The sequence below is a fragment of the Rhinatrema bivittatum genome, chromosome 4 (genome assembly GCF_901001135.1).
Source record: "Rhinatrema bivittatum chromosome 4, aRhiBiv1.1, whole genome shotgun sequence".
NCBI lineage: Eukaryota > Metazoa > Chordata > Amphibia > Gymnophiona > Rhinatrematidae > Rhinatrema > Rhinatrema bivittatum.
This window is the reverse complement of record NC_042618.1, coordinates 315,190,755-315,207,829: the sequence shown is the minus strand read 5'-3', so window position 1 is coordinate 315,207,829 and position 17,075 is coordinate 315,190,755. Positions and strand designations below refer to the sequence as shown.

The window sequence follows — 17,075 nt, the reverse complement described above, 5'->3', positions numbered from 1 at the left end:
GACCCTTACTTTATAAGAACACAATGTCTATGTGTCTGTCCCACTTCTCCAGATAACCCAGTAGTGCCTGGCTCACAGTCATGTGCTTGAGAAGTCCCTCACAGCTGGAATCTGTTTATGATTTTATCCTACTTTTCCATATTTTACAGGTGTTTAAACTTGGAGGAGGGGGTGGCAAATGGAAGCCAATGGATTTGGGTTGTCACCTCTGACGAACAAATGAAGATTGTGGGGAAAATCACAAAAGCAGCAAACTCACTAGCAATAGCGAAGGAAGGGGAGCAGGTGTGAGTAGAAATAAATGGAAGATAATGAACACAAATGTTTGTAGCCTAAGCAATAAAATTCCTGATCATCAAACCCTTAGGGTAGATGAGGAATATTATTTCCATCCCAGAGATGTGGGTTCAGTACGTTCTGTGAATGGAATACAGCCATACCAGTTACAATCTAATTAGGAAGGATAGGGTTAGCAGAAAAGGGGAGGAGTTGACATGTCAAAAATAATATCAAAGTGACTGAAATGCTTGGGGTGAAGAGGTAATGGCACTTCCATTTGAATTGGGGTGTTCTATAGACCTCCAGCTCAGGGGGAAGAACTGGACAGAGATCTGTTATCCAAAAGGTGTTGTTATCCACCAAAAGGTGGATAACAACATAAGAAATTGCCATGCTGGGTCAGACCAAGGGTCCATCAAACCCAGCATCCTGTTTCCAACAGAGGCCAAACCAGGCCACAAGAACCTGGCAATTACCCAAACAATAAGAAGATCCCATGCTACTGATGCAATTAATAGCAGTGGCTATTCCCTAAGTAAACTTGATTAATAGCCGTTAATGGACTTCTCCTCCAAGAACCCATCCAAACCTTTTTTGAACCCAGCTACACTAACTGCACCAACCACATCCTCTGGCAACAAATTCCAGAGCTTTATTGTGCCTTGAGTGAAAAAGAATTTTCTCCGATTAGTCTTAAATGTGCTACTTGCTAACTTCATGGAATGCCCCCTAGTCCTTCTATTATTCGAAAGTGTAAATAACCGATTCACATCTACTCGTTCAAGACCTCTCATGATCTTAAAGACCTCTATCATATCCCCCCTCAGCCATCTCTTCTCCAAGCTGAACAGCCCTAACCTCTTCAGCCTTTCCTCATAGGGGAATTGTTCCATCCCCTTTATCATTTTGGTTGCCCTTCTCTGTACCTTCTCCATGCAACTATATCTTTTTTGAGATGCGGCGACCAGAATTGTACAAGGTATTCAAGGTGCAGTCTCACCATGGAGCGATATAGAGGCATTATACATTTTCCATTTTATTAACCATTCCCTTCCTAATAATTCCTAACATTCTGTTTGCTTTTTTGACTGCTGCAGCACACTGAGCCGACGATTTTAAAGTATTATCCACTATGATGCCTAGATCTTTTTCCTGGGTGGTAGCTCCTAATATGGAACCTAACATCATGCAACTACAGCAAGGGTTATTTTTCCCTATATGCAACACCTTGCACTTGTCCACATTAAATTTCATCTGCCATTTGGATGCCCAGTTTCCAATCTTGCAAGGTCCTCCTGTAATTTATCACAATCCGCTTGTGACTTAACTACTCTGAATAATTTTGTATCATCCGCAAATTTGATAACCTCACTCGTCGTATTCCTTTCCAGATCATTTATATATATATATATATATATATATATATTGAAAAGCATCGGTCCAAGTACAGATCCTTGAAGCACTCCACTGTGTACCCTTTTCCACTGAGAAAATTGACCATTTAATCCTACTCTCTGTTTCCTGTCTTTTAACCAGTTTGTAATCCATGAAAGGACAGCGCCTCCTATCCCATGACTCTTTAGTTTTCTTAGAAGCCACTCATGAGGGACTTTGTCAAACACCTTCTGAAAATCCAAATATACTACATCTGCCGGTTCACCTTTATCCACATGTTTATTAACCCCTTCAAAAAAATGAAGCAGATTTGTTAGGCAAGATTTTCTTTGGGTAAATCCATGTTGACTGTGTTCCATTAAACCATGTCTTTCTATATGCTCTACGATTTTGATCTTGAGAATAGTTTCCACTATTTTTCCCGGCACTGAAGTCAGGCTCACTGGTCTATAGTTACCCGGATCGCCCCTGGAGCCTTTTTTAAATATTGGGGTTACATTGGCCACCCTCCAGTCTTCAGATACAATGGATGATTTTAATGATAAGTTACAAATGTTAACTAATAGATCAGAAATTTCATTTTTGAGTTCCTTCAGTACCCTAGGATGCATACCATTCGGTCCAGGTGATTTGCTACTCTTTAGTTTGTCAATCTGGTCTACTACATCTTCCACGTTCACAGTGATTTTGTTCAGTTCGCCTGACTCGTCACCCCTGAAAACCATCTTCAGAACTGGTATCTCCCCCAACATCCTCATTAGTAAACATGGAAGCAAAGAATTCATTTAGTCTTTCTGCAATGGCCTTATCTTCCCTAAGAGCCCCTTTAACCCCTCGGTCATCTAATGGTCCAACTGACTCCCTCACAGGTTTCTTGCTTCGGATATATTTAAAAAGGTTTTTATTATGAGTTTTTGCCTCTATGGCCAACTTCAATTCAAATTCTCTCTTTGCCTGTCTTATCAATGTTTTACACTTAACTTGACAATGCTTATGTTTTATCCTATTTTCTTCAGATGGATCTTTCTTCCAATTTTTGAAGGATGTTTTTTTGGCTAAAAAAGCCTCTTTCACCTCACCTTTTAACCATGACAGTAATCGTTTTGCCTTCCTTCCACCTTTCTTAATGTGTGGAATACATATGGACTGCGCCTCTAGGATTGTATTTTTAAACAATGTCCATGCCTGTTGAACACTTTTAACCTTTGCAGCTGCACCTTTCAGTTTTTTTCTATTTTTCTCATTTTATTAAAGTTTCCCTTTTGAAAGTTTAGTGTTAGAGCTGCAGATTTATTTATTGCCCCCTTCCAATTATTTGTTTAAATTTGATCATGTTATGATCACTGTTGCCAAGTGGCCCCACCACCGTTACCTCCCTCACCAAATCCTGCATTCCACTAAGAATTAAATCTAAAATAGCTCCCTCTCTTGTTGGTTCCTGGACCAATTGCTCCATGAAGCAGTCATTTATTACATCTAGGAACTTTGTCTCTAGCAAGTCCTGATGTTGCATTTACCCAGTCAATATTGGGGTAATTGAAATCTCCCATTGTTATTGCACTGCCAAATTGGTTAGCTTCCCTGATTTCTCTTAGCATTTCATCATCTGTCTGACCATTTTGTCCAGGTAGATGGTAGTATATTCCTATCACTATACTCTTACCCAACACACATGGGATTTCTACCCATATAGATTCTACTGAGCATTTAGTCTCTTGTATGATCTTCATCCTGTTGGACTCTATAACCTCCCGGACACAAAGTGCCACACCCCCACCAAGTTGATCCTCCCTATCATTGCGATATAATTTGTACCCTGATATAGCACTGTCCCATTGGTTATCCTCCTTCCTCCAAGTCTCTGTGATGCCAGTTATGTCAATCTCATCATTTGCTGTTATACACTCTAACTCCCCCATCTTACTTCTTAGACTTCTGGCATTGGCATACAGACATTTCAAAGTGTGTTTTTTCTTTGTATTAACAACCTGCTTTTCAGTTGTTAGGGATAATTTGGAAATCATTAGTTTCAGTGATTTTTTACATATAGGCATATGGATTATGTTTGCTTTTAATGGAACCTCTATGTTGGGATGCCCTAACTCCCCTGTTTCATTAGTATCCTTCAATGATACATTTCTCCGAACCATGCACTGCTGAGTGACTGTTGGCTTTCCCCCTTGTTCTAGTTTAAAAGCTGCTCTATCTCCTTTTTGAAAGTTAGTGCCAGCAGCTTGGTTCCACTCTGGTTAAGGTGGAGCCCATCCTTTCGGAAAAGTCTCCCCTTTCCCCAAAAGTTTCCCCAGTTCCTTACAAAGCTGAATCCCTCTTCCCTGCACCATCGTCTCATCCATGCATTGAAACTCTGGAGCTCTGCCTGCCTCTGGGGACCTGCTCATGGAACAGGAAGCATTTCAGAGAATTCCACCCTGGAGGTTCTAGATTTCAGCTTCCTACCTAAAATCCTAAATTTGGCTTCCAGAACCTCTCTCCCACCCCACATTTTCCTATGTCGTTGGTGCCCACATGTAGGGAAGATGCTTTTGAAGTGATTTTAATTTGCCAGATATGAATTGGAATATCCTGTCTGCAGATTTGGTTAGGGATAGAGAGATTCTGGATACCCGTCAAGGGGCTCTCCTCAAATAAGTGGTGCTGGAACCCACAAGGGAAAGGGCAGTACTGGACCTGGAACTTACAAATGGAGACAGTATCTCTAATATCCAGATAGATGCCCACCTTAGCATCAGTGACTGTCAGATAGTATAACCACCAAGGCAGACAGGATTCATACAGAGCTTAATATTTTGACTTTGGTGCAATGGAGAAGTTCCTATAGGAGGCTCAGGCAGAGTGGGAGGAGGTGAGTGAAGTGGAAGAACAGTAGACTAAACTAAAAGGAGTGATAGCAAGGGAAACGTATCTTCATATGGGAAAAGTTAATAAAAGCAAGCAGAAAAGAAAATTGGTATGGTTTTCCAAAGAGGTGACTGAAAAAATATAGGCCAAAAGATTAGCATTCAAAAAGTTCAAAGGCTCACAAAAAGGAGAATGCAGGAATGAATATCTATTAAAGCTGAAAGAAGCAGGAAAAGAAGTCAGGATGGCCAAAATGCGAATGGAAGATAGCAAAAGAGGTAAAGTGAAACGACAAAACTTTCTTCAGTTATGTCAGTTAAAGAAGGAATTCTATAAATGTGTTGTAAGGAGATGAGAAGCAATGTGGTGAAAAGAGTTGAGGAAAAAGCAGAAATGCTAAATAAACACTTCAGTTTTCACTGAAGAAGAGTTGGAGTAGTACTGCAGATAGTTACCAAGGATAAATGTGAGATCATGGTAGATATGACACCTTTTGCAGAGAGGCTGTGTGCAACTAGCAAAACTGAAAGTGGACAAAGGCATGGGGCCAGATGGAATGTACACTAGGATAAAAGGGAGCTCAGAGATGTGCTGGCGGGAGTCCATTGAAGGATCTGTTCAATATACCTTTGGAGACAGGTGTAGTCCCACAGATGTGTTCACTTTTCATAAAAGAGGTAACAGAGAGAAGGTTGGAAACTACAGGCTGATTGAATTTCTTCCATTGTGAGAAAATTGATGGCAATTCTTCTGAAGTGGATAGTGGACCTTCTACAGTCCAGTGGATTGCAGAATCCGTGGCAGTATGGTTTTACCATAGGTAGTTTGATTATAAAGAATCTCATTAATTTTTTTCATTGGGTGACTACATAATTAGATCAAGGACATGCACTGAATGTGGGTTACTTGAATTTCAGCAAAACTTTTGATACTGTCGTGCATAAGAGGCTCATGAATAAACTGAATAGCCTGGGTGTGGGTCCCAAAGTAGTAGCCTGGCTGAGTGATAACAGGTAATAGTAAATGGAATTCACTCTGAGGAGAGAAAGATGACTAGTGACGTGCCTCAGAGATTGGTCATAGGGCTGGTTTTCTTAATTATTTTTAAGCAATATTGTGGATGAGTAAGAGGGAATAGTTTGCCTTTTTGCAGATGACACTAAGATCTGCAACAAAATATAGATAGAATGAAAAATGGTCTAAGTGTTGAGGAGTAATCTATTACTTAGCAATTAAGATTCAATGCTAAGAAGTTCAGTCATGCACTTGGGGTACAGAAATTAAGGTGAAGAGCTGATGAGCACCAACCAGGAGAAGGACCTTGATCACAGTGATAAGTGATCTCAAGGTAGTGAAACAGTGTGATAGGGCGGTGGATGCTTGGTGCATAGGCAGAGCTTATGACCAGTAAAAAAAGAGAGTTGGTAATGTCTTTTTACAGGTTGTTTGTGAGGTCTCACCTAGACTACTGTGTTCAGCTCTGGAGATTGTGTCTCAGAAAGGATTATAGATAGGCTAGAGACAGTTAAGAAAAGACAACCAAAATGGTGCAGGGTTTGTACACAAACCCTATGAGATGAGTCTGAAGGACCTTAAGATATGAAGCAACCTTAATTGCCACCAAAAGACCACATATAACTCATGTTTACAATTATGCTACAATATATTCAGCACAATTCTATGTGCATATATATAGAGGATAGACAATGAAAAATGAAATACAAACAAAATTGCAGACAACCGGGGACTGTATCAGCTGCAAAAATATACATGAAATAATAAAGTGAATAAATTAAACTATACCGTGTTATATTATTTCATGTATATTCCTGCAGTTGTATACAGTCCCCTGTTGTCTTTGCAATTTTGTTTGTATTTCATTTTTCATATTATATATGACTTGCTGTCTTTACTTTTCATGTGTGGTTGGTTATATATATATAATATATATATATTAGAAACACAGCACAAGCGGTTTGTGGTCTTGCTGGAAGACAAATTGATCTGGACTCCAGCTTTCCTTTTATAACCTTTTATAAACTTTATTATTTACAACAACATTCACTGCTTACCTCTCAGCACTTCTAACAAAAGATACATCAACAGGTCAGTTATATTATTAGGAACTGCTTTCTCTTCCTTCCCTGAGCCTTGTTTGTTCTCCTCTGAGCCTAAGCAATATTCCTGCTCAGGGGAGCCATTCAGCATACAGAATGCCTTGTCTTAAGGTAGACCAGGTCCAGACCCCTTGAACTAGTCCTTTAAGGTATTGTGAAGGTTTCCCTGGAACACACACAGACAGACACACACACAGACACAACAGGAAAGGTTTTAGTGAACAAGGAGCTTTGTTCAGTGGAAAGAAAGCTATAGAACTAGGTGTCACAATATCAAGCTCCGATGGGACAGATCAGAAAAAATGTCAGGGAGTATTTTTTTCACAGAGATGATGGTAGATGCCTGGCATGCCTCCTAGAGGAGTTGGTAAAGAAACAAAATAGTAACAAGACTTCAGAAGAACATGAAATAAAATACAGAGGACTCCTAGTTGCAAGAGAATGATAATGAAGCACTGGGCAACGTTCACTGAGCAATAGTTGCAGCAGTTGAAATCTAAAGAATGCCATTGCATTTTTAATGCAGTCTTGCCACTGGTCATCATCGACCATTTATAAACAGTCTTGCCACTGGTTAGTGCTGGTGATAACCAGTTAATTCAATTTCTTGCCTAGATTCTTTTAGTAAAAAAAGTGTCTCTAATGTATTTTTTACTCAAAAATTCATATAATGAATTTTGTCATAATCATGTGAAAATGCGTGTGCCATATTGTTACACAACTACAAGCAGAGATTACTGTAGTCCTAGAGAATCTGAGCCATTGTTTATGATTTATCTGGGTTTTTGATGGCTCTGGAGGATCAAAGAGGAAATGTTCTGTCACTGCTGTTTAGACCGGTTCTCCTTTGACAGGTAGAATGATCAGCCACACAAATAGGTGATGTCATCTGACACACTGATGTAGAAAAAGCTTCATCAGAGCTCAGAAAAGCCTAGGAGCATTTCTGAGTATGTGTGAATGTTCATATTTAGCAGTCTTTTTTGCCTAGTTATCTGACCAGATGAATGAATGTTCTCTCTGCTGGCAATACTTTTGGCTCTCTTTGATGTGAATTTTTTTTCACTGAAAGTTTTCACTGCAGGCCTCTTTGGTTGTGCCGTTAAATTCACTAGTTGACTTTCTTTTCACTTTCTAAGTCTTTTTTTTTTTTTTGCCATCACCATTGCACTGGGCTCTTTTTTCAATACTATTGAATATTAGTGGTCCTATGTTTGCCTCACTTTTAGCTTCATCTACTTTTCGTATGTCTCAGAAGTAGGCTAGTGGCCTCAAGAGGTGCCTAGCATGCAATTTAAATATATTCATAACAGACTATTGCATTTCATAATATATCTGGGGCCAATACCATTGTGTTCTTAGCTGTATCATTTATGCCAAGATGTCACTTAGGGCCATTGGATTCAAAGGCTAAAGTTACTCATCATTTTTGGTTCAGCTGCAAAGTCTGACACCTCATTAGCATAACAACACTAGGGAGTCTCACCATCTATTGGTGGCTTATTGGCACTAAGGAGCAAATCACACTCCTCAGAGCTGAAGTCTAGGAAAAGATTCAGTAGCAGGGAGCCATTTCACTCTTCTAAGTTTTGTAAGGAAGAAGAATTTCTCTGTAGATATCAAAAGGTCATGGTGCTGAGCATTGTATGGATTATCAAGGCTAAGATTACATTCCCAGTCACTGCTCAAGAGTTTGGTAATACTCCAAAAGGGCAGGAACAGGAGATGAGCTTTATCTCTTCTTTGGTGTCAAAGCCATGTCAGCCTCCAGGGATCTGTGACATATGCACTGGTTCCTCCCCTCTGGTCACCCAGGAGGATGTCTCCTGTTATTTCCCTAGTATTAGTGTCAGCAATCTTTAAGCAGGAGCTGGACCACAGGATCTTTGAGGCTGACTCTTGGCATCCCAGCTGAGTTAAGGTATTGACATCAACTGACTGTGATGCTAATATAGTTGGTCTTTGAAACCCATGCCCTAGCCCTTTGTGAGTTTGCCTCTGTCACTTGCTCACCATTCTTCACTGCTGGCACTGTCTGCACTGACATTGAGTCATTCAGCATTGGAGAGGGAAAACTCTTCTGCTCTTTAGATGTTCAGCTCCACGGCCATATCAGTCTCAGGAGCAGGTCCTCAGGAGTGAGACTGCCAGTACAGTAGTTTATTGGGCTTCAAAGTCTCTAGTTATATCAGAATATGAATCTGAGGAGTCCTGAGGTTTTTGACTTTGAACAAAAGGATTCTCTGGGCCTACCATTAGTTCCCCCTCCACCATAAGCCATAAGTAGATCTCTTTCACAGGATATCTCACATTTGTTCAGGAGATGGCTAAGACCATCCCATTATAGTTACAGGAAGAAGGAGAACACAGGACACCTATGTTTGGTCTCCTCAAATACTTGGATGATCTGAAGGAGATAGTGGTAGTGCCTGTCCACCAGCTCCTTAAGAAAGTACAGATGCATACATGGGAGACTCCACTGACTGTAGTTCCTATTTCCAAGAAGGCAGACATGAAATATTGTACCCAAGTGGCTCTTGGATTCAGTAAGACCCAGTTACCACACCAATGTGGGTCATGGATCCAAGACGTTGTACTTTTTCAATAAGATGATTTTCCAGACAGCTACGCTTTACTCCCACATATCTTCCCACAAACTTTGCATGGTTGAGTACATGCATTCCATTCTGAAAAAGGCATTGACAGGCACTGGGAAAGTTTCAGCCTATCTGCATACTTCTCCCAGCTGCTTTGGGGGTCCACTTCAGAAGTCACCACAACCCACCACAGGCCTGAACTGCTCCCACCCTGTGCTCTTTGAACAGCCGGCCAGGTACTGGGGAGGTTGCAGCCCATCTGCATACTTCTCCCAGGTACCTCAGTGATCGACTCTGGAAGTCACTATAACCCACGTAAGGCCTGAGCTGCTCCCACTCTGCTCCAGGTACTGGGGAGGTTTCAGGCCTCTATTTCCTATGTCTCCATTTTCTCTTCCTGATGCTAATCCTCCCCAATCTTATTCCCTGTTGCAAACCACTACTGACTCCAAATCCACCTTCCCGAATCATTACAATCTTTCTCACCTACCATTCTGTCACCTACGCTGTTTCTGCTCTTGAACTTTAAAGTTTTCTTCTTCTCATAGCTATCTCCCTGACAGAATCTCATCCTTGTCGCTGTAATCATACCTCCATCACTCTTCTATGTATTCTCCTGCTGCTCTTCCTACTCTCAGCCAGGGATATCAGTTCCAATCCTGGCCGTCCAAGGCAGTTTTCTGTCATGGTCAGGTAGGCTGGAGTCAGGGTGCACCCTTGCAGAAGCAGTGCAGGACCGCAAGGCTGGACTAAGGCTGGTCTTCTGCCTAACTAACCCCCTCCCTCATAGGTTGAGCCCTTAGGTTTTGGGGGCTAGTAGGACTTGTCTGCAGCAGAACATCATGGTGCAGGCGTGTAGCAGAGGGCAAGCACAGGCTGGATGCAGGTACTGGCTGAGAGCTGGATACATAGCATAGGCTGGGGGCTGGAATCATGTACGGAGGGCAGGCAGGTGCTGGATACAGACAAAGCTGAACCAGGGACAAGGGCAAGGACTGGGAAACAGACAAGGAACTGGACAGGGCGGTGCAAGACAGAACAAAGACTAGACAAGGATTGGACTAGACTGCAGGCAACAATAAAAAGGGAAGCCCAATAGGGCACAAGGCTGGCTAGGAGAATCTAGCAGGTCCAGAAGCCATAAAGTAAGGCAGAGAGGCCCAGGGGGGCCACAGAGCAAGGCAAGGAGGCCTGGGAGGCCATAGAGCAAGGCAAGGAGACCCGGGAGACTACAGAGCAAAGCAAGGAGGCCCAGAAAGTCAAAAGGCAAGACATGGCCAAGACAGGGTACAAGGCAAGGCAGGAGGCTTGGATAAAGCCACAAGGCAAGATAGAATAGTGAGAAGGTGGCCAGGTCAAGGAGCCGAGGTGCCTCAATGAAAAGGCATTGAGCAGGCTGAGTTAAATAGAGCTGAGGCTTGGGGATCAGGTGACCAGGAAAGAAGTAACTTGTACAGCTGGGAGCAGGGCTTGCTGTGGGCCTCTAGTGGAGGGAATACTGTGCAGTGGGCTGAACTTTGGCACGGGGAGACTGCATAGCAGGCAAAACCGTGACACATTTATCCCATTGGTGCGTATTGAACTGTTAGTTCTCCAGTCTTACCACTTTTCCTCTTCTTCCTCCTCCTTATTTTTCTTTTCTTGTGCTCCCTGTGGAATGCCCATTCTGTTTCTAAGAAGCTTGCCTATATTCATGACCTCTTTATCTCCCATTCTCTTCATCTCCTTGCCTTGACTGAAACCTAGCTTTCCCCTGAGGACTCTGTCATGGAGGTTATCTTTTCTCCCATAGGATTGCTGATCTCCATCTCCTGTAGGTTTCAACCCCTTCTTCCACCTCAATCCCACTCCGTTTTTCCTTTGAGGCTCAATCCATCCGCTTATTCACCCCACTACCTCTCCAGATAGTTGTCATCTATTGACCCTCTGATAAATCCCCCTCCTCTTTTCTCACCTCCTGGCTTTCTTTCTTCCTTGGCTCATCTTCCCCTTCCCTTATTTTTGGTGACCTTAACCTCTATTTTGATGAACCTTCTGACTCTTACGCCTCAAAACTCCTTTCCTTAACCTCATTGAATTTCCAGCTCTGCTCTGCTGCTCCCACGCACAAGCATGGCTACTGCCTTGAACTAGTCCTTTCCTCCAGCTACTGTCTCTCAATCTACTTTACCTCAGTTCTTGCTGTCTCAGACCATCATCTGATAATTTTCACACTAAACCACCTTCCTTCACAGCCTCGTCCAATCTCAACCAGTCTCCACCAATACCTTCAGATGTCTCCAAGCTATTGACACTTTTATCATCTCGCCTTTCTTCCACTAAATATCTGAGTTAGTTGACAAAGCAGTTTCATCTTGTAACACTATACTGTCCTCTGCTGTAGATATGCTTGTCCCTCCCATTTCCTGTCCTGTAAGGCACAAAAACACCAGCCTTGGTTCACCCCTAGAATTTGCATCCTACATTCCTGTGTTCACTCTGCAGAATGTCTCTAACTAAAATCCTGTGCCCATATAGACTTCATACATTTCAACTTCAATGCTGACCTCCTTCCAGTCTGCTATTGCACTTGCCAAGGAAGACTACTACATCGATCTGACAAACTATCTTGCAGGGCTGGTGCAAGAGTACTTGGCACCTTGGGTGAACCTTTGGTCATACACCTCCTATCCCCAACTTATGTATCGTTAGAAGCTCCAGCACAGCACTCCCTTTTTTGGTAGTATTGGCTATACCCCTCTGGGCCTTGTTCTGATGATATTTTGGCAATTTAGGTGACCACCTAGTTTGCCTAATGGAAGCACTATCCCTGCTGTCTTGCATCCAATTCTTGCCATCTCTGCCACACTCCATTCCCTCCTCAAATTTCTCTTACCTCTGTCTCCCCTCTCTCTCCCCTCATTCTCTGCCCAGTCTATAGCTGACTACTTACATTATAAGATTCACAAAATTAGTCTTAGGTTCTCAATCAGGGCACCTCTACCTCACTTTCTCCCACTTCTTTCCTTTACCTTCTCCTGGTCTCTACCACTCCTCCTTTTCTGAAGTCACTTTGGAAGAAACTGTCCATCTTCTCTCCTCTTCCAAACACACCTCTTGTTCCTCTGACCCCCATCCCCACTGCAATCATCCCTTCCATCTGTCACATCCTCTATTACTTTGCACTGCTTCTGTTCCTGCTGCCTTCAAACATGCTGTGATCACACCACTCTCACTAAATCCTACCTATCCTGCCAACTATCGTCCCATCTCCCGTCTTCCTGTTGCTGCCAAACTACTTGAATGTGCTGTTCACCACCACTGTCATGACTTTCTTTCAATTATTTATTTAGGAACATTTATAAACTGACTTACAGTTTGGAACAATCTCTCAAAGCAAAATATATCTAATTACAAGCCATTCTTGATCCACTCTAGTCTGATTTTTGCCCTCTACATTCCTCAGAAACAGCTATTCAAAATATCCAATGACATCTTTATGGCTAAAACCAAAGGCCTTTACTCAGTAATTATCCTCCTTGATCTGTCTGCTGCTTTTGACACTGTTGATCACCACTTGCTCCTTGATACTGTGTCTCACTTGGATTTCAGGACACTGTCCTGTCCTGGTTCTCGTCTTACCTCTCCCATGATACTTTTAGTGTTTTGTCTGTAAAATCCTCCTCTACTGTTATCCCATTATCAATTGGTGTGCCTCAGGGTTCTTTCTTGGGTCCTCATTGTTATGGTTAAGTGTGTTTTGGTGGATCCTTGGATGCTGTGGGAGATGACCATGATCCCCGTGAGGAGCCACAGCACTGGGCTAGACTCGTAATGCACAAAACACAGTTAGTTCTTTATTAAACATCTTGAAGAAAGCCACCAGAGGTGGCAGTAGTGAGGCAGTCTGGTAGTTGCAATCTCAGGGACCTCGGCAGAGGGAGCCCTTCTCTCCTTGATGATGAAAGGAGGTTCCGCAGCAGGTTTCCCAGCTAGGAGATACTGTGGATGAGATAGACTGAGAGTTAGAGTACTCACTAGGTGTTTGCTGTTGGTATGCGATTCCACCAGGTTTGTTGAAGAAGGTACAGGCAGGGAGAGCAGGCCCTCGAGGAGCGAGTACCTGTTCCCTGTAAGGCACCTGAAATAAAGCAGAGGGCCCCCGAGGAGCGTGTACCCAGGTTAGCAGTTACCCTGAATGGCAGAGAAAGAGCTTCTAGCGGCAGCACGGAAGCGGCAGAGTAGCGTAAACAAGAACGGATTCGAGTCCTTGCTAACTCAAAGAGCTAGCAAATTAGTAAAGGTAATATACCCGGATGGCGTGATGTCAGCATGAGGGAACGCCCTCGAGGTTTGCGCCAAGGGTGGTATAAAGACGTGAGTTGCGCGCGCACCCTAGTAGATACCTAGAAGGAGCAACGGCGGGAGGCTTCACCATAGCCGTTCTGGGGACGCTGGAGAGGTCGGCTTGTAGACGCTGTGGTACCCATCTTTCCTGGGTAAGCGGGAGGAGCCGTGAATAATGTGAGGCAAACGGGGCGAAGCCATCTAGCACCGACGGACGCAACACTCATCTCTTCTCTCTGTATACTAATTACATTAGTGCTCTGATTTCTTCTCATGGCTTTCAATAGCATCTTTATGCTGATGATTTACCTCTCCACACCAGAAATGTCTTCAGAAATCCAGTCCCAGATCTTAGCCTGTTTGTCTGACATTGCTGCCTGGAAGTTCCACTGCCATCTTAAACTCAACATGGTCAAGACAAAGCTCCTTATCTACCCCCTCCCAAAGCCCATGTCCCCTCTTCCTCCTTTCTCTGTTTCTGTGGACAAACCTGTAATCCTCGCAGTCTCCTCAGCCTGTGATCTTGGAATCATCTTCAACTCCTCTTTTCTTTCTCTATACATTGTTAAAATGTACAGGTTTTTTTCTCTATAATGTCACCAAAATCTGTCCATTCCTTTCTGAACACACTACCAGAACCCTTATCCATTCTCTCTCATCACTTCCTGTTTAGGCTTTTCCAACCTACTGCTCACAGGTCTCTCCATGAACCATCTCCAATCCATCCAAAATTCAGCTGTGCAACTTATCTTTTGCTAAAATTGCTACCCCCATATAACCCCTCTTCTCAAGTCACTACATTGGCTCCTATCCATTCTTGTAAACAATTCAAGCACCTCTTGTCCAACTACAAGAGCCTTCACTCTGCAGCGCCTCACTACCTCACTACCTCTCTTATCTCTCTACACCTTTCCTCGTGCAAGTCACTCCTTTTTTTTGCCCTTCACTACTACCAATTCCAACTCCATGCTTTACATCTGGCTGCATCATACACTCAGCATAGACTTCCTGAGCTGGTGTGTCATGCTCCCTCTCTTGCCTTATTTAAATCCCATCTAAAAACCCACCTTTTTGTGGCTGCTTTTAAATCCTTACCCCTGAATGTCCTGTTTACAGCCTCATTAATTATTTTACCACTATTTTAATAAATGAAATTCACAAAGTATTTTTCTCTGTATGTTTGACTTGATTAGATTTTAAGCCCTACTGAGCAAGGATTGTCTTTTATATGTTTTTGTACAATCTGTTTATGTCAAGCACCACTATAGAAGTAAGTAGTTGTTGTAATATTGACTTTATCCTAAATTCTCCTTCTAGAGAAACAAGAACATTTGCTTAGTGAAACAAGAAGTGTGCGAAACATCTGATCCATTCAACCAGCAATGGTTTCAAAAGAGTATTGAGAACCGTGGTCATATCTATTGGAATATACAGTTTCTTGTGGCTGTGAGCTTCAGTCCTCTAGGAGGATGTATATATGTTTGCAGACATGCCTTGCACCTTTGTTAACTTCTTTGGAAAGGAGGTCAAAGAACCCATAGATCTGATAAAAGACCACCATTCAATGCTTCAGACCCTCACTGTTGCCCCTGCCAATTCATCCTCCACATCCAGGCGGTATTTAAGCACTCTAGCGAGGAAACATTTTTCTTTCAAAAGAGATAGTATCCTCTCTACACTTAACCCTGTCAGCAGCAGAAATGAAGAGTTCATCAAAATGATCACAGAAGCTCAAAGCTCCAGCAGCAACCTAGACAAAACTTGGGATGAGATTTTGACAGATTCCAGAGTCCATAGACAGAGTTAATTTTCTGTGCCAGAGAATTTTCTTTTTGGGAGTATAGCAATAGATCTTGACTTGTTCTGTCATCAGCTGTTCCTATGTAGAATTCTTCCTCTCCATAGCATCACCTCAGGTGTTATTCTGGAATACGTTTTTGCAGCTAAATAGGTAGCAGCACCTTATCTGCTTATCTCTGCATTTTGTGTGTGTGTCTGTAATGTTTGCTGGTCACAGAGTTGTCCCATGATTGACAGTTGATGACCTTTGAAGAAGCAAGAATGGCACCATGACACCGATGGCAACGCTGTTCCCCTAAGCGTACACGTGAACAGTGTAGTGCCTTATAGAGTTCTCATGGCAGGAAACCCGGCTGTCGGCGCACAGCAATGATGTAATGTGGCTGGGTATAAAAGGCCCAGCTGCACTTCACAGATTTGCCTCAGCAACAGGTCTCCCTACTTGGTAGCAGTGCATGTTGCTCCTACCTTGGTTCCTGATTCTGTCTTGGTTCCTCAGCCTGCCTTGTCCATCCTACCTTGCTTCAACCTGCCTTGTCCATCCTGCCTTGCCCAGCCTTGCTCAGCTTTACCTTCACTGGTTGCTCCGAGATGGTAAGTCCGAATGATGTTTCACACTGTCCGACCGCTCTTGCCTCTCCTCGGAATCCTTCCGGTGGGCCCGCGGTCTCCTGTTGCCAATTCTCTCCTCCACTGGCTAGCGACTCCGGTCTCGTTGGTGAACCGGGGGTTAATGATATCCTGGTCAGAGAGAATGGCTCGTGCTCGAGAGTCATCCCTTCAGCGATCTGCTCACACGGCGATAATGGGGGAATCGGCGCAAAAAAGCTTCCTATCCCGGGTTGTGTGACTTCCAATGGTGTGGAGGAGCTTTCCCCACATCATACCCTGGCTTTCCTTTTGGTATGGGGCATGTTTTAGCGTGGTAATAAAAAAGTTGCAGGAGCCTCTTGCACACAGGTCTGCTTAGGTCGCCATCTTGGAAGCTCTCCCAGGACTACCTTTTCTATGCAGACCGTTGCACGAGCAAAATCCTAGAGCAGTGATGGCGAACTCCAGTCCTCGAGTGCCACAGACAGGCCAGGTTTTTCAGGATATCTACAATGAATATGCATGAGAAAGATTTGCATGCACGGCCTCCATTGTATACAAATCTATCTCATGCATATTCATTGTGGATATCCTGAAAACCTGGCCTGTTTGTGGCACTCGAGGACTGGAGTTCACCATCACTGTCCTAGAGGCAAGCTGAGCTCCATTGTCTCAATGTGTTCAGGGAAGAAGGCTTTAGATTTGTTAGGAACAGAGGAGCATTCTGGGGAAGGGGGAGGCTATTCTGATGGGATGGGCTCCATCTTAAACAGAATGGAACATTTTAAATAGTAGGTAGCACACTTTTAAACTAGACCACAGCATAAATCTGATAATGCCCTTTGAATCATGTGCTTCTATCTTAAAAGGATACTTGCTAGACAAGGCAGTTATAATATCTCAGTGGTGAGTCTTAGGTAAAGCCTGAAGTAGCCCAGATGGATTTAAATAAAGTGAATGGCTTGTATCATCTGCCAATAAGCAGGTTGTGAATACAAATAAAAAAAACACCCTTAAAAATATCTGTACTCAAAGTCTGAAAAATAAGATTGGTGAATTAGAATGTATTACATTATATGAAGATATAAGCATCTTAGACATTGTGGAAGGA

The 17,075-nt window shown here is 43.0% G+C and overlaps 1 protein-coding gene across 2 annotated transcripts in view; it reads left to right on the top strand.

Annotated features, from left to right (window-relative positions):
- B3GNTL1 (UDP-GlcNAc:betaGal beta-1,3-N-acetylglucosaminyltransferase like 1) overlaps positions 1-17,075 on the top strand; it is a 715,330-nt gene that overhangs the window by 364,105 nt on the left and 334,150 nt on the right. The window contains exon 7 of one of the 2 annotated variants that reach the window (XM_029600287.1): positions 150-292. The exons of the other annotated variant lie outside the window; for it this stretch is intronic. Coding sequence (XP_029456147.1) covers positions 150-212 — 63 coding nt within the window. The 3' untranslated portion in view covers positions 213-292. Of the gene's footprint in view, positions 1-149; positions 293-17,075 lie in introns of those variants that run through there. 2 annotated transcript variants of the gene reach the window in all.